Source organism: Peromyscus leucopus, chromosome 15, assembly GCF_004664715.2.
Source record: "Peromyscus leucopus breed LL Stock chromosome 15, UCI_PerLeu_2.1, whole genome shotgun sequence".
Lineage (NCBI taxonomy): Eukaryota > Metazoa > Chordata > Mammalia > Rodentia > Cricetidae > Peromyscus > Peromyscus leucopus.
The window spans coordinates 83,074,265-83,092,081 of NC_051076.1; the positions used below are offsets into that span (position 1 = coordinate 83,074,265).

Genomic DNA, 17,817 nt, shown 5'->3' on the forward strand with positions numbered 1-17,817 from the left:
CTTTGTCTTTCTGGGAATCCTGTTTACCAAGAGAGGAATAGCTAGTTGTCTACATTCGAGATCACTGACACTGCTGGCTGGAACACGCCTGCCGTCTACACTAGCTTGGCAGCCTTGGTTCTCAATTTCCCCATCGTTTCATCCGCTTCTCTTGCTACCGGTAGTGGTTCATTGAAAATTCTCTTTCTAAATTATTTCACCAATCAGCCCTCTCTCCACTCCAAATGTGAATATTCCTGAGAATGCAGTCAGGCTAACCACACATTTTTTGAGGAGGGAAGAATGCTTAGGAAAGCAAAGAATCCTACAAACTAGAGTAGTCACCTTGGCTAAGGTGTAAGAACACTGTTGAGAATAGTGAATGAATGGAAAGTAGAAAACAATCCAGGAATAAGCTCATTAAATCTTGAGTGTACTTAGAACCAGTCAGATAAAACAACATTCCCATCCAGGCCTGTAATCCCCAAACTCAGAAGGTGGAGGCAGGGGAATTGAAAAAACCAACATGCACACCCTCACACCCGCCTCACCACCACCGTAGACACACACACACATTCACACCCACCTCACCACCACCCTATACATATACACACCCACCTCACCATCACCCTACACATACACACACACCCTCACACCCACCTCACTACCACCCTAGACCCACTTAATCAGAAAGTTTTAAAATATCCCAGGTAATTCTAAAGTGTCCACAACTGAGAACCACCGACTTTCTGAATGTTCTTCATGGAGAGCAAAAGTGGGTTGTACTACCATGTCAAGTTCTTTTCTGGGCATAGGAAAGGTACAGATCCTCCCTTGTTACCCATAGGGAGACTTAGCTTTGTGCTGTTGGGGAAGAACACCTAGCAGCCTCCATTCTGCCTGGGCTCTGGCTCTTCCCACTTAGTACTAACACTGTGTTAAGAGACTGGCATATTCTTCAGGACACAAGTACCTCTGTGGAAGTAGTTACATATTAAACTAAAGGAATTTAAATCTTACAGATTTCAGGATAAGGTTGCTTTCTGATTCCAGGACAAATTATCTACTTATGTATATAGGGTAAACAAGGAACAATTAGATCTGGTTTTCCTGAATATTTTTTTTTTTAACTTAAGGTTGAGAAAGTGTGTAAATGGCAAGTGTACCAGCCTGTGAGCTGTCTTAGAGTGAACATCCTTTCAGTCTGCCAGTTGGATCAAGAAGCAAGGCAAACAGCAACCTCCAATGACAGCACACCCCATCCTCACTTTATTTCCAAACTTTTGACTCTTTAATGTTGCCAGGAATAATCACATGTGTTTGGGGCCTTTGTTTTAAGGCTTTTTTAGATGTTTTTGTGTGTATTCCCTTATAAATGAACTGGTCATTTCACCAAGGAGCTGGATGTTTGTTACCTCAGAGGCAGGGAGAAATCTCAGTGGATCTCTATTTTTTCTCTCCTTGTCTCTGGGTAGAGTCGCATTCTTCTCTTGTTGATTCAGATGCTCGGGGAAACCCAAGCAGGGGGCTGCCTTGGGTGATTTGGGCCCTTCTCAGACCAGAAAACATGGAAAGCTTCGCTATGAGTGACCACCACACTTAAAAAAAAAACTACAGGACTCTACCCAATGGAGGAAAATAGAATTTTAAGATGATTATAAAATTGAACTTTGTTTCAGAGTTTCAAGCCTTATATTAAAATCTTTGATCAGTTTTTAGTTCGTTTTATACAGGGAGAGACAGGGTTTGTTTCACTCCTCAGCTTTGGATTTTTCCTGACATCATTTGTTGAAGATGACCATTTTTTTTTCCAATAGATGCTCTCAGCATCTTGGGGCCTGCACAGGTTCAAGCCAGATGGGGCACCGGCACTGAGAGGGGGAAGCGGACACAGACTCTCACCCTTAACCAGGAGCGTCTGCAATTGACACCCACTTGCCAAGGAAAAGTTAGTTTTCTCCAAGTGGGTCTCATTGGGTGTATTAGCCACACTTCACGGTAGACCCCATGACCAGAAGTGATTGGTCAATACAAAATGAACTCAGTGGTATTTTTGTTTAAAAAAACATGTATGTACCTTGTGGCCGTAGCTGCAGGGGTTTATTTCTGGGTCCACTATTCTGTTCCTTTGGTTTGTGTGTCCATTTTTGGTCGAAGACCTTGCTGTTTAGTCTACAATAGTTAGTTGGGTTCCATGACTTGAAACCCAGCATTGTTCATGTGTTCAGGATTACATTAACTATCCAGGGTCTTTTGTGCTAGAATGTGAATTTCAGGAGTGCTTATTCAAGTTCTGTAAAGAATGCCTGGAATGTTGATGGGGAATACATGAAACTAGAAATTCCTTTTTGTACGAGAGCCATTTCAGAAAACTAATTTTGCAGTCCCTGAGTGTGAGTGGTCTTTCCACCTTGTAGTGTTTATCACTCTCTTCAGTGTCTTAAAATTTTGATTGTAGAGCTTTTTTCACTTTCCCGATAAATATATTCCTATGTGTTTTATTGTTGTCTGTTTGCTTCTTTAATATTTTTGTTTTCTAAAGTTATGAGTTAGTTTCATTTCTTTCTCAGCAGCTCAGGAATCTTCTTGATATATAGGATAGCTCCTGAGTTTGTACGCTGATTTTGTGTCTTACCTTACCTTTGTGGTTCTGAGAGTTTTCTTGTGGGGCACATAGGGTTCTATTGTCTACAAGTAAAGGGTATTTTGACACCTTCCTCCCTCCCTCCCTCCCTCCCTCCCTCCCTCCCTCCCTCCCTCCCTCCCTCTCTCCCTCCCTCCCTCCCTCCTCCCTCCCTTCCTTCCTCCCTCCCTGTTTATATTCCTTTTGTTTGTCTTGTCTTACTGTTGTAACTAGACTTGAAGCCCCATATTGTATTTCAGAGGAGAGAATGGACAACCTTATCTCATTCCTGATTTTACAAAACTACTTTGAGTTTTTAAGGTATTTTTATAGACACTGTTTTCAGTTTGCTTTCTGTTGCTGTGATAAAACACCATGGCTGAAAAACAAGTTGGGGCAGAGAGGGTTTGTTACAGTTTATAATCCATCATGATGGTAAGTCAGGGCAGGAACTCAAGGCAGGAACCCGAAGGTGGGAACTAAAGCAGAGGTCATGAACTCTCCTCACTGCCTTGCTCTCTCTGGCTTACTTAGCCCGTTTTCTTACATAACCCAGGACCTGTCCAGGAGCACCACCCACAGTGGACAGGGACCTCCCACATTGAAAATTAACCAAGAAAATGTCCCACAGACTTGCCTGCAGCCAGTCTGATGGAAGAATTTCTCAGTTGGGGTTCCCTTTTTCTAGATGACCCAAGTTTGTGTCATGTTGACAAAAAAATAAATAAATAAAATAACCCTTTATGCAAATTAAGAGAATTCTTTTATTTCTAGTTTGCTCCTTTTCTTTCTGTCTTTCTTTTTTTTCGGTCTCTTTTATGTGCATGAATGTCTTGCCAGCATGTATGTTTGTGAGCCACATTCATGAGTGTGCATGTGGAGGTCAGCAGAGGCTAGCAGAGCCCCCTGGAGCACAGTTACAAATGATAGGAGTCACCATGTGAGTGTGGGGAATTGAACTCAAGTCCTGTGCAAGAACAGACAGCAAGTGCCCCCAGCTGCTGAACTCTCTCTCCAGCACCTTTTCTTTATTTTTGAGAATGTCATACATGTGTAAAATGAAGTATGATCATGACAACTCTCCATTTTCCCTTCTAACTCCCCACATATCTCTCATAATACTTCCCACAACTTCATATCTATTGTTATTTGTTTTTATTCATAAGCTATTAAATCCAGTTAGTGCCATCTGTATGGAGGAGCACGCACTGGAGCATGGGAACCTGCTCATGCCACACCTTCAAAGAGGAATGACCCTCCCTCCCCAGCAATCACCCACTGCCAGGAACTCCTCAGTAGGGATGGGGCTTGAGACTATTGATCCTGTTTGTGCCAGCAAAAGTGCTGGCACAAGATCAACCACCTGGGTGTGGGTGAGTGAGTGGGTGGTATTTTTGTTTTTGAATAGGTGGAAATCATGTTTTCTCAAAAGCTTTTGCTATATATGAGAGAGATTATCATATTTTTTCCATTTTAAGTGTGATATAGTGAACCTCATTGATTGTTTTCATTTCTTATTATTTATTATTATACTGTCTAAAATAATAACAATAATCTCACTATATAGTTCTAGCTGGCCTGGTCCTCTCTGTGTAGATCAGATTGGTCTTAAACTCACAGGGATCTATTTACCCTTATCTCCCAGGTGCTAGGAGTAAAGAGGTGTGCCCCCACACCCTGCTCAAAGGTTTGTGTGTATCTGTCTGTATGTGGTGGCTATGTGCACGTGGGTGTAGGTGCCAAGTCCAGAATGCTCAGATTCCCCTGGACCTGGAGTTATTAGGGGTTCAGAGCCACCAGTTGTAGTTGGTGGCTAGTCAACTCCAGTCATCTCCAAAAGCAGTTTGTATTCTTAACTCTCCAGCTTCAATTATTTTTAAAATGTTAGCTTGGCCATGTATTTTATGAAAAATTCCACATGGTTATGATATATTATACTTTTTATTTGGTGTGGAATTCAGTTTGCTGGTAAGTTGTTGAGGATGTCTGTGTTCCTCAATAAACATTGATCTGCATTTTCTCATGTCATTTGCTTATTTTTGATGCTACAGTGATATTGGCCTCGTAGAAACAGCTGGAGAGTTTTTGAAGTTTGTGTAGAATGGATTTTAGATCCTCCTCAAATGTTTTGAGGAATTCCAGGCATTGGGTTTGGAATTTTCTTTAGTTTTAACCAAACATCTTATTTCTTTACAGTATGTGAGATTTTTTTCTTTAGCATCTCCTCTTAAATGAACTTACTAATTTATGCGTTTCAAAGAATATGTCTATTGTATCTCATTTTCAGTTGTATTGGATCTTGAGGTAGATAGATTCCAGGCTTTTTAAGGAACCAGCACACTGATTTCCATAGGAACTGCACAAGTTTGCATTCCCATCATCCATGAGTGAATGTTCCCCTCTCCCTGCATCCTTCCCAACAGGAGCTGTCATTTGTCTTACTGATACTGATCATTCTGACTGGTATGAGATGAATCTCAAAGTAGTTTTAATTTGCATGACTAAGGATGTTGAACATTTCTTTGTTTCTCAGTCATTTGTGTTTCCTCTTTTGAGAACTCTCTGCTTAGCTCTGTACCCCATTTTTTTTTATTGTTTTTGTTTTCTTGATATCCAATTCTTTTAGTTCTTTATATATTTAAATTTTCTCTTTTGTGAGATCGTGTTTGGTAATTGTTCTTGCAGCCTGTGAGATCAGGGCTCTGTTCAAGACGTCTTTTCCTCTGCCAGTGAGTTCAAGACTATTCTCCACTTTCTCTTCTACCAGATTCAGGGTATCTAGCATTATGTTGAGGTCCTTTATCCATTTGGAGTTGAATTTTGTGTAGGGTAATAAATATGGATCTATTTTCATTCTTCTACATGAAGCCATCCAGTTTGACCAACACCATTGTTGAAGATGCTGTCTATTCTCTAGTGTGTATTTTTGGCTTGTTAAACAAAACCTCTGGTATCCACAGGTTCATGAACTTTTGTCTGGGTCCTCAGTTAATTCTGTTGATCAATGTGTCTGTTTTTATGCCAATATCATGCAGGTTTGTTCCTGTAGTTGTGTAGTCAGCCTGAAATCTGGGGCGGTGGTAATCCCAGTGGTTCCTTTATTATTCAAGATTGTTTTAGCTGTCTTAGGGTTTTTGTGTTTTGATATGTAACTGAAAATTGTTTGTTTGTTTGTTTAATTTCTGGGAAGAACGGCCATTTTCAAAATATTAATCTTACCATCCATGAGCATAGGAAAATTTTCTATCTCCTGAGTTCTTCTTCAGATTCTTTCTTCAAGGTCTTAAAGTTTGTATTATACAAGTCTTTCTCTTGCTTGGTTAGAATTGTATACACACACTTACACACACACACACACACGCACGCACTCACGCACGCACGCACACACACACGTACATTGAGGCTACTGTGAAAGGTATTGTTTCCCTGATTTCTTTTTCATTCTGTTTGTCATTTGTGTATAGAAAGGCTGATTTCTGTGTGTTAATTTTGTATCCTGCTACATTTTTGAATATGTTTCTCATCTGTAGACATTTCCTGGTGGATTTTTAAGCATCTTTTATATATAAAACTCTGTCATCTGCAAATAAAAATGATTTGACTTCTTTCTCTAAATTTTTCATTTCCGGTTTTATTTCAGGTTGGTTTTCTTTAGTGAGTCTATTTTCATGTCTTGAAATGTTTTCCTTATTTCATGCCACTGTGTATTTTCACTGTCTTCATTGGACGGTTTATTCACATCGTGTATTTTCACTGTCTTCATTGGACGGCTTATTCACATCCTCTTTAAGGTACTTGGACAATAATAGCTGTGGTAGTCTTGGTGGTACACTTCGTTTCCCAGGACTGCTGTGGGAGCAGGGCTGCTGGGCTCTGGTGGAAGCATGTCGTGCACCTTCCTGTGTTTTGCACTGCTGTCTCAGCACATCTGCACTCGTGTGCACACACACCCCACCCCCCACAATTCACAGAGAATCCTTTAAAAAATTAATAAATAGGGTCTGGAGAGATGATCCACAGTTAAGAGCACATGCTGCTGTTGCCGAGGACCTAGGTTCAATTCTAGCACATACATGACAGTTCACATCTCCTGTAATTCCAGTTTTTTTGCCCTCCTGGACTCCACAGGTAACAGACACGCATATCATTCATATACATACATGCAGGCAAAACATTCACACCTGTAAAATTAAAAAATAAATGATTTTAAAAATACTAAAATAAAAAAGGATGAGAGAAGGCAAGCAGAAATTAGTTGATACAAACCAACTGGGATCTGTTAACCCAAATCTTTCTGGAGGCAAGAAGAGAAACCAGAGCACTCCCTTTAAAAAAAAATGAGTTGGGCCTAAGGAAGAAAAGAAGAATGGGCTCATCACCAGAGTACTCTTCCTCCACAGGCTCTGTGTCGCAGCACTGTCGGTGAATAACTTCCGGGACAACCGGGAGGCCCTCTATGGTGTGTTTGATGGAGACCGGAATGTGGAGGTGCCGTACCTTCTCCAGTGCACCATGAGTGACATTTTGGCTGAAGAGCTTCAGAAAACGAAAAATGAAGACGAATACATGGTCAATACGTTCATAGTCATGCAAAGGTAAAGCATTTCTTCTAGTTCTTTTTATTTTACTATGGGTTCATTCTGAGACATAGTCTCACCACGTGGCCAGGCTGGCCGTGCACTTCAGGTCCTCCTGCCTCAGCTTCTTGAGCGCTGAGGTTATAGTTTGTGTTGCTGGCTCTGCTCTCTTGGTCTTGTTAGAAAAGTTTGCTCGGTGATCTTGGTGTCCTTTTAGCTGACTGCTGTAGCTGCATTCAGGCAAGGAATTGACTATGGTTCAGTTTGAAATGCATTGATACTCATTCTTAAGTCACTGGTGCTCAGAGAACTGGGCCTGACTGGTCTCTGTTGATTCCATACTGTCATCATTTGTAACCCCCAGCCTCCCCCAAACCACAGGCTCCTCAGACCTCCTTGTATGGTGTATGGACTTTTCTCAGGAATGGACTGTTTCTGTCCCAGTTTGCTGACCAATAGGAAATGCTTTCGCTGGTTTGAAACTGAGCAGGTCAAGTTTAAGGCTCGTTTTAGAACATACCCTCGTCTCCCTTATTCAGTGGGGAAGGAGATGTTACAGACTCGGAGGCTGCTGCCTGTCCCAGCTGACCAGAGCGTTTACACTGCGAGAACTCAAGCATACCCTTGAACTCTTCGGGATACATGTTGTAAGGGCTCCTTCAGTCAAAGAATCTTTTCTTGGTCGCCTTGAGGGCGTTACAGATTGTCAGGGAATTGCCTCACTGTGAACAGGGTCCTGCAGACCCCTGCTCTTACAGGATCTGTGGTGACAAATATTTTAGTGCTTCGAGGTTATAGAAGCATTGATGACCTCTCTTCCTCTGCTTCCTCTTCCCATGGATAATATGACAGAGGTCATGGTTTTGTAGCCAAGGTGGGTAGTGTCTGCTCTGGAATGACGCCCCTGGCGGCCCTCTCAGTGGAGTCTGCCTCACAGAGAGCTGTAGCAGGCAGGTTTCTTGCTGTTGCTTCCAGTGCACTCCCTGCCTGCAAGATTCCTAGTGGGTGCAGACGGCAGTTGAGCACAATGGTAGAAGTTGACAAACAGTCAGTATTCTACTTACCTCACATGCCCTGCACTTTTCCCGGTGGGATGTGCATTGCTACTCTTCATATCTTGCTTATAAAACCAAGGTTCATAGAGATGAAGCAAGGTGCCCTAAGGCCTGGTAGGCTGTGCAGGCAGGATCCTGGCCCTCCACCCTCCAGCCCGGAGGCCCCGTGGACACTCCAGCCACCAGACACAGCAACTTTTCAGCCACACCCTGTCTCAGAAGACAGGGAACATGTCATACACAGGCATACATACTTGCACACATAAAACACGTACCATGTACTCACGTGTACACACACACACACCCTACACATACCCCTCTAGCAGACTCTGGTTACAGAAGCCCCTTCTTAGGAGTCTTTGTGTATTTGAAAGTAATGCACCAGTCAGATCTGGCCGTGGACATCTAGAAGCCGGAATTTAGGAATCTGTATACAAGGCCCACGGGCAGGGTCTTCTTTATGACTTTTGACTATTGGGTAACAGGGTGCAGGACCAAGAGCACTTTTGTCTTTAGAGTATCTGCCTATTCTTTGTTCCTAGTTGTCAAGTGTGTGTGGCTAGGCTGTTCCTGGGTATTTAACTTAGTGCTCCAGGGTCTTTTCTGACTGCATTAGGTAAGAGAGGCAGCTTTTTGTTTGGTTTGGTTTTTTATAACTGTCAAGGCTCATTACTCTGTGATCAGAGTTCTCTGCTCTTAATGGTCAGTATTTGTAGGTGCTTCAAATATTCAATAATGCATGGGTTAATGGACAAATGGAAGGATAAAGCAAAAACACTTGGTAGTTGATACCAGAATGCTATCCCTGTACATTTTATAGAATAAATGATGCTGATCGGGCTGGAGGGATAGCTCAGCCATTAAAGGCTAGACTCACAACCAAAAATATAAATGATGCTGATCAAGAAAGTCTTGGCCACACAGGGCAAGAGCTGAGCAGTGAGCATCCTTCAGAAGGGTGGTGGTTAGGGTCAGCCTGCAGTGCCTGCGTGGACATCCTGTGTTTGTTCCTGGTTTATGGAGGAACAGGGAGGATTTGGAGAAGTGGAGATGTGGTTGGGGAGAGAAGCAGCACTTTCATGATGTTTGGGAATGTACTGCTGGTAGGGCAGCCGCGGACACAGCAGGCCAGGACTAGCAGAGTAGCTTTTAGCAAAGGTGCCATCCCCCACATGTGAGCAGATACGTCTCCATGGGAGTGTGTGGTGTCAGATCCCAGGGACCTCTGTCCTCTGTCTGAGAAGCCTTTGAGTGGCGTTGGTGGAGGATGGAGTCCTGGCTGGCCCTGTGCAGTCCTGCCGTCTGGTTTAATGAACAGAATGTGCTGAGGCATTTGAATGTTCACCTTCTCTTTGGGTCCAGGAAACTGGGAACTGCTGGGCAGAAACTTGGTGGTGCTGCCGTCCTGTGCCACATCAAGCATGACCCTGTGGACCTTGGAGGATCCTTTACCTTGACCTCTGCTAATGTTGGCAAGTGCCAAACGGTTCTCTGCCGAAATGGGAAGCCACTGCCTCTGTCCAGATCGTACGTCATGAGCTGTGAAGAAGAGCTGAAGAGAATTAAGCAGCACAAGGCCATCATCACTGAGGTGAGGTTTTCCTCAGACAGCAGGGAGAGCAGCGCCCCCTGGTGGAGACGCCTCAGGAAACATCTGTCTTCAGAGGAAGCTTTTGATTCTAAAATAGAATTCCAAATCCAGAGTATTACAAAGTCAATTCCTTGGTGCTGTCTGTAGATTGTTGTAGTTTACTGTCTGTAGTTTGTTATAGGATAGCAAGGCATCGTCAGTTGCCATGGGAGCAGGAGTGCTTCCTGAGTGCTGTCCCAGCGGCTCTCCGAAGGCACTCTCTGGTTGGGTGGCCGAGAGCTGGACTCCTGCAGTCACACTGCTGGTTTTGTACCTCAGCCTGACCACTTGCAGGCTGTGACCTTTCAACCCTCCAGGGTGTGACCTTTGAACCCTCGTAAGTCTTGGTTTTCTCTGGGCAAAGTGGGAATCCTGCCTACTTGACGTAACCTGCAGTGTCGGCCCAGCTGTTTCTCTTCTGCCGGTTGAGGAATTCCGTTCTCGTGGGCAGGAGGCAAAGTGCAAGGCCTAGAGATGACTTTGATCGTCAGGAGGTGGGCACTATTGCCACACAGAGAGTAGAAGCTAGGTATGTGGCCAGACAGCTTACGGTGTGGACGCAGTCCCACAGCACACACTTACCTGGTCCCAAGTGACAGCAGTATTGCTGATGAAAAGCCCTAGAATAGCAGTGTGTCATGATTCATTGTCAGTGAAACTTCCAAAGTAGCTTCTGTAGTTCTTTATTTACAAATTCACCAGCATTTTGGTCACCCACCATTAGCCCGGAAATACCCATAGATACACATCTGCACACAAGAACCTAACCTTTCCTTAGCAATCCCTCCTAGAACAGTGCACATTTTGGGGTTGAGGGGTGAAGGCTAGTGTCCAGAAGAGAGAAAAGGGCTGTGTTGGGCACCCAAGAAAGACATCAGTATTCTATGAGACTGGGAGTGAGTCCATGTATAAACTTAGTTCCTGTCTGTTCCACCTGCTGAGCATTAACGTGGATATGAACACAAGTTAGAGAACAGACAGTCTAATGTACAGAATATAGTGAACTAAGTGGCCAGTGTCACATGCAGACACTGAAGAGGAAGCTGCCTGCTGCATGACTCACAGTTTGCAGGTCAGCCATGCTCTCCCCTTTTCTGATCTGCTTCTCTTCCTTACTCTTGCCTTCCTCACACTGCTCTGCTGAGTCTTCAACAGTGAGGAGTTTTCTCTTTGTTGCTTCTGTACCTTGAAGATGCTCTCAAAGCTCTCGCCGATGAGAAACCTGAAGGGTGGCTAGGACAGCAAGGGTGTTCTTGCCAGATCCCACACCAGGCAGATCAGCTTTTATTACTAGAGTCAAGGGAGTTGAAAACTGCTTGAAGCCTGTTTGACTCCTCTTAGTACCTTCTTTTTAGCATGCTGGTGAGGTCATGTTCGTGGGGAAAGGCACCCAGGAACAAGCAAACACTTGCAAAGCTCAGGTGGAGGCAGAAGGTGGGGCTAAAGAACAGGAGCATTCCCTGACAGAAGCTTGCTCATCCCGAGACTCATAAAAGTTGCATTTGTCATTGCGGAACTCTCTGTGGGAAGAAGTGTTGAAACTAGGAACATGGGGGGACGTGGTTATAAGCCTAAGACCCTCCAACCTGGAAAGTAGAGAACCTAGCTGCTGCATGTAGCTAGGATTTAAAAGGACTCATCTTTTACCTAGGCAAATGGCCTGGATTTGGCTGCTGGTCTAAACAGAATGATCTGTCTGAACTCAGAGAGGGCTCTCTGCTTTCTACATTTGTCCTTGGAAGTTGGGTTCAAGGAAATCATAAGAATGGATTCTTCTGCCGGGTGGTGGTGGAATATGCCTTTAATCCCAGCACTTGGAAGGCAGAGAGGCAAGCAGATCTCTGAGTTGGAGGTCAGCCTGGTCTACAGAGAGAGTTCCAGGGCAGCCAGGATTACACGGAGCAACCTTGTCTTGAAACAAATCAAAACAAAACAGAAAGAATGAGTGCTTCTGTTAGCATCATCTTTCTAAACGTATGAGATTTGTGACCCAGGTGCAAACGTCTGGGGGCCACACAAGACTCCCTCGCCTTTCCACATGCTGGTTGTGCCAGGGGACAGAGGCATGAGGTTGAACCATCCCTTCCCCAGGTGTTTCTCTGGATGGCTTACATCTTTACAAGCTAGTGAGCATGCATGTTATATAAGGCTGGACATCAACTTGTCATAAAGAGATAGGTCTTGCCACCTCGTATAAATGTCCCTGTTAAAGGGATGGCTGGCATATTTCCTTTCGCCTTGCTGCTCCTTACAAGCCCAGATCTGCACTTTTAACCACTCCACGCAGGGCCTCTTCCCTGGGATGGCCAACACTTCCCTGCACCAGTTCCCTATAATAGTTCCTTGTGGTCCAGTCAGTGGCCCCAGAGGAGGCTGCTCAGTAGCCACACATGCCCTGTGCTCACTGTCTCTTTGGAAATTCTTTTAGGATGGCAAGGTGAATGGAGTGACAGAGTCCACACGCATCCTGGGCTACACCTTCCTCCATCCCAGCGTGGTGCCTCGCCCCCATGTGCAGTCAGTACTTCTGACTCCACAGGATGAGTTCTTCATTCTGGGCAGTAAGGGGCTGTGGGACAGCCTGTCCATTGAGGAGGCGGTGGAGGCTGTGCGAAATGTGCCAGATGCTCTGGCTGCCGCCAAGAAGCTATGTACCCTGGCCCAGAGCTACGGCTGCCATGAGAGCATCAGCGCTGTGGTAGTGCAGCTCAGTGTCACCGAAGACAGCTTCTGCTGCTGTGAGCTCAGTGCTGCAGGAAGCATGCCACCACCTAGTCCAGGCATCTTCCCACCCTCCGTCAACATGGTGATAAAGGACCGGCCCTCGGATGGACTGGGCGTGCCATCCTCCAGCAGTGGCATGGCGTCGGAGATCAGCAGTGAGCTGTCCACCTCTGAGATGAGCAGTGAGGTGGGCTCCACGGCCTCCGATGAGCCCCCCTCCGGGGTCCTGAGCGAGAGCAGCCCCGCCTACCCCAACGAGCAGCGCTGCATGCTGCACCCCGTCTGCCTGTCCAACTCCTTCCAGCGTCAGCTGTCCAGCGCCACTTTCTCCAGCGCCTTCTCCGACAACGGCCTCGACAGTGACGATGAAGAACCCATTGAGGGTGTCTTCAGCAACGGCAGCCGGGTAGAGGTAGAAGTGGACATCCATTGCAGCCGGGCCAAGGAGAAGGAGAGACAACAACCCCTGCTTCAGGTGCCAGCTGAGGCCAGTGATGAGGGCATTGTCATCAGTGCCAATGAGGAGGAGTCAGGCTTGTCCAAGAAGGCAGACTTTTCTGCTGTGGGGACCATTGGGCGACGCAGGGCTAATGGCTCTGTAGCACCCCAGGAAAGGAGCCACAACATGATAGAGGTTGCTGCAGATGCACCTCTCCGAAAGCCGGGAGGCTATTTTGCAGCCCCAGCTCAGCCAGATCCAGATGATCAGTTTATCATACCCCCGGAGCTGGAAGAGGAAGTCAAAGAAATCATGAAACATCACCAGCAGCAGCAGCAGCAGCCGCCGCCGCCGCAGCAGCCGCCACCCCAACCAGCACAGCCACAGCGGCAGTTCCAGGTGGACCACCTGCCAGACTGTTACGATACACCACTATGACCCAGTCTGAGTACTGTTTTAAACAATAAACTAACCGGAGAGACTGAGAGAGTCTCCCAGGTTCACATTAAACCAGGGGTGTTACTCCGTGCCCTTCTCCCAGACACTGCCCCACCCTGTCTGCAGCTCATCTGTAGGTTCTCTTTGTATTGGTTACTTTTAATAATTACCACTTTGTGACACTTTACCAATATGATTTAAATTTGTTAACTTTTTTCCCTAACATATCAAATGTGTAAAGACAAAGAACAAAAGGTTTAATATATTACAGAGAAAGCAGTTAATGATAATGTAATTTTTAAAAATTGCTTTTTGTTGTTTTGTTTATTTGGAAGGCAGGGCAAGTTGCCATTGCTAAATGACTTAATAATATTGTAATTGTGTATTTTTTTGTGGGGAAAGGCTTTTTTTGTCTTGAAAATGATAGACATTTGTAGAATATGGAGACTAACTCCTAGGAGTTGCTTTACTCTGTCAGGTGACTTAAGTCACTGGGACTCACTAATTTTCTCTGAGAGAACAGTTGATTGAGAAATTTCTATTGTAAATAGCTAAGTGTTGCATAGTGATACTTAAAGTGTTTGTAGCCTTGGCGTAAGGACACAGCCTAAATAACTACTCCTGCCCCTCTGCGGAGCCTTCCCTGCTCCAGCCCCACCCTGCTCATCTTAGGTGTGGGCCATCTGGTCAGTGTGCTTCTGTGTAGGTGATGTGATTCTGAGGTCACTGGACAGGAGCCTGCTCTGGGAACCTAGAACCTTTGCAGACACTTTGTAACTGTGTCCCTTACTGCTGCCACAGTCAGCATGACTGTACAGAGTCCCTAGACCATCTACACATCCAGAGTTATATTGAAGCAGAATGCACAAATGGACATGTCATCATTTTTGTTATAATAAATATGAAATTTACAAGCACTGGATCCATTTGCATTTGTCTCAGCACCCAGGTGTGTCTTACAGACAGTCATACCAGCTTTCGATTGGAAAGGATGGATTGAGATTAACCAACATTATGGATTGTGGTGTATGTGTTTCCTTAATACTCAACAAGTTTGTTGCAAAGAATGAATTGACCTTCTGGGCAGCTGTATACACAGTAGGTGTTATTCTTTTCCTTTTATTATTGTGCAGTGTAGACACTAACAGGGACTAGATGGAGGTTGCTTAGGGGAGAGGCCCGGGAAGGTCTCCTCCGCAGAACCATGTTGACTCTCGGTTCTTCCAGGAGATCGTGTGAGCAGGTAATGTACCTTGTATTGAAACTGTGCAAATTGAGAGCTGTATATAGAAGGCAGGTGGCTTCCATTTCCATCTGTCTCCCTTTAGGTCTGCCCTGAGTACTATTGGACTAGCCCAGACCACTAACCTGGGGCCACAGGAGAAGAGTTAGCTCACTCCAGCACAGGGCTGGGCCCAGTACTGAAGGAGCCAGGTTTCCAAAGTGTGACAGAGACCATCTGCCTTGGACTGGAAGTGGAGTCATCTCAAGGGCCCTGATCCTTCCCTTACTCTGCATCATGCCATGTGAGTCGTGGATCAGAAAAGCCACACAAGTGTCTAGTTTTCCCCAGTGACTTATTTCCTGTCAAGCTGGCCTAGCTTTCCTATTCATCCATGCTTGGATCCCCATTTCCAGCAGAGTTCACTTGTCACCTTTGTGGAAGAGGCCTTGAGCACAGTATGGCTCTTACAGAGGGGTCAGAGCCTATGGAGGGTGGTCAACAGTGAGTCCTTGTGGATTCCTCGACCGCACCAGAGGCAGCCATCCACCAGGACAAGCAAAAGATGTGGGGGAAGCAGCAAACAGAGACGCTGTGTTTGTGTCCCCAGCTCCTCCGGTGCTGGCGTCTCTGTGGTCTCTGTCCGTTCTGTCGTGGAGACGCTGTACACACTGCATATAAGGAACTCTGCAGATGTAGTACATGGAGAGGGGAACATTTCTTCTCTTGCACCCATGTGAAGGACTTACCTACCTGTAATTGTCCGTGCTCTTACTGTAGGAGCCTCCCCAGTTATTTCCTAAGAAGGTTTACTCACTTCTGTCCACTTGTAAAGCTACTTATAAAACTGAGGTGGGTTTTGAGCATTAAAGTACTTGATAATACCTGAAGACCTCTGAAGCAGCCATGGCATCTGCACAGTGAGTATTATGGAGTATTATGGTTTTCCCTGAGGGGTGTATTCTCCGCTTCCTGTGAGGAAACTCAGACCACTGGGAAAAGGTGTGAAGGGAAAGAGGAAGTTCGAGTGAGGCTGGTGACTGGCTGGGGCCTGGACACTGGTACCTGGTGGCTCAGCCACATGCCGCCGCATACGAGATCTCCAGGCTTTCTGCCCTTGTCTACTTAGCCTGGCTCTGGTGAGGGGCTCCAGGCCAGAATCTGGGGCCAGGGACCCAACCAGTGGCCTGGTTTCTTTTGTTGGCTTTTGTTATAGCACCATCTTCTGGTAGGCTTAGCTTTGGGGAGGACATGAGCTCCATTGTGCTAGAAGAAACTTTAACAGTTTTCTTTGACATGTAGTAGAACGTAATCCTCACCACTAATTAAGTGTGGCAGAGATGCTGTATTAGATCCTAGTGTCTATTGTACCTCCTATCAGCTTCTGCTTTGTAAGGTGGTATTGTTGATGACCACCTGATTCCTGTAATGGGCAACTATCCCATGGGAAATTAAAATACAGAAATAACATGTAATCAGAATTATAATCCTGTCCAGCATTTGTCTAGCCCTGCATTCCCTAGGGTTAGGAAACAAAGCAAAACAAAGCTTCTGTGGTATGCTTGACATCTTACAGAGTCACATCTGCAATGTCACTACTGGCCCTAACCAAGGGCTGCTGGACTATGTGGACTCTCCTTGGACACTCATCAAAGGGTCTTTTGAATTCATCCCTGATACAAAGCAGAAGTGTCTCTGTAAAGGTGGGGGTTGTATTGTCTGTAACTGCCTCCCCAGTGACCAGATCTGTAACTCAGTAGGGCCAAGAGTCCTCACTATTCCAACATAGAACTGGGCTGATCAGAAAATCGAGAGCACAACACAAGTGCCTTCGGAAGTGACAAATGGAAGAAAAGACGGACTGTGGTTAGGGAAAGGCTCCTCGTATTTCTTGTCATTGAATGCTAATTTGTTCTTCCAGTTCATCTCTAGAATCCCCATGTTGTGCAAATGACTTGAGGCAAACTGCTTTCATCATCGTCATTGATCTGGCCTGTGCTGATGTTGATCGATATGATCGATATGTGTTTGGAAATGCAAATAGCTCTAAAGTATTTGTGATAGTTTGTGTTTTTCTTTTCTTAACCCTTACCCTCCCTGCTACATCAAGTGGAACAAAGTTCACACTTAGCCTTGCTCAATTTAGAGAAGGTGGCAGCGCTGCCAGGTCAGCCATGATGGAAGGGGGGGCCTCAAAGTCCCCCCATCTCATTTGCATGTTTACTCAGCCTTGATCAAGAACCCATGGCTGGCTCAAAACCAGCATGGGCCCTGAGGCATCTGGCTGAGGTGTGATAAATGCTGCTGGTCTTCAGAGGTCATGAGGGTCTAAGCCGGCACCAGGTTGACTCTAGCCCCACACAAATGTCAGAAACCAGAATGGTGTCCCCTCAGGGTGGCTCCTTGCCCTTCCAGAAGGCATAGAACACATCAGGAAGAAATGGGCAAATGGCCCTCAAGCTGCTCTCCCTGTTCTGGACTGTTGCATGCCCTGAATTTGCCTATAAATCAGGGCAGCATTTATTGGCCTTTGGTTCATTTTGTTCTAAGAATACAATGTTCTACCATGTGTAAAGGGAGAAGCCATAGAATGAGTGAAGAATGTTCTCCCTGCTGCTTACAGCTGGAGTTACTCATCATTCTTATTTTCTAAGGACAGGGAAGTGCTACTGGCTTCACACTGAAGTCTTTCACTTTCTGGTCTTCTGTCCATTGAACTTAGACTTTCCTCTAATGGCTGGCTCTGTCAGTTGGAAGGACATTAAAATGACAATTGAGACTCTTTTTTCAATGTTGTATGTCCAGTCCTTGACCCTCCTTGAACTTCCCCATACCACTTCCAACTCTAAGAAAACTGCCTCCCAATAATGCCTGGAAATGCCAAAACCAGCTCTGGATTAAGAGTTGCCTGTAAGCCAGGATGAAGCCAAACAATGTCCTGTATTTGCCTCTTGATCTACCATACTTTAATGGCCACCTGTAGAGTTCCTCAGCAGGTTAAAAGCATCTCATTCTAAGGTGATTCATGCCTTTTCCTATTATAATGTCACCCGCATATAATTTTCACCTTTGGCCCTCCAGTTAACAATTGAAATCCTGCAGGACTCTGCAACCACCAGGGCCAGCAGAG

At 45.4% G+C, this 17,817-nt stretch overlaps 1 protein-coding gene across 1 annotated transcript in view; it reads left to right on the forward strand.

Annotated features, from left to right (window-relative positions):
• The window catches only part of Phlpp1 (PH domain and leucine rich repeat protein phosphatase 1), a 198,795-nt gene extending 182,054 nt beyond the window's left edge, over positions 1-16,741 (forward strand). Inside the window, exons 15-17 of the mRNA XM_028883381.2 lie at positions 7,003-7,197; positions 9,597-9,825; positions 12,293-16,741. Coding sequence (XP_028739214.1) covers positions 7,003-7,197; positions 9,597-9,825; positions 12,293-13,465 — 1,597 coding nt within the window. The 3' untranslated portion in view covers positions 13,466-16,741. The remainder of the gene's footprint in view (positions 1-7,002; positions 7,198-9,596; positions 9,826-12,292) is intronic.
• Positions 16,742-17,817: the final 1,076 nt, after the last annotated feature.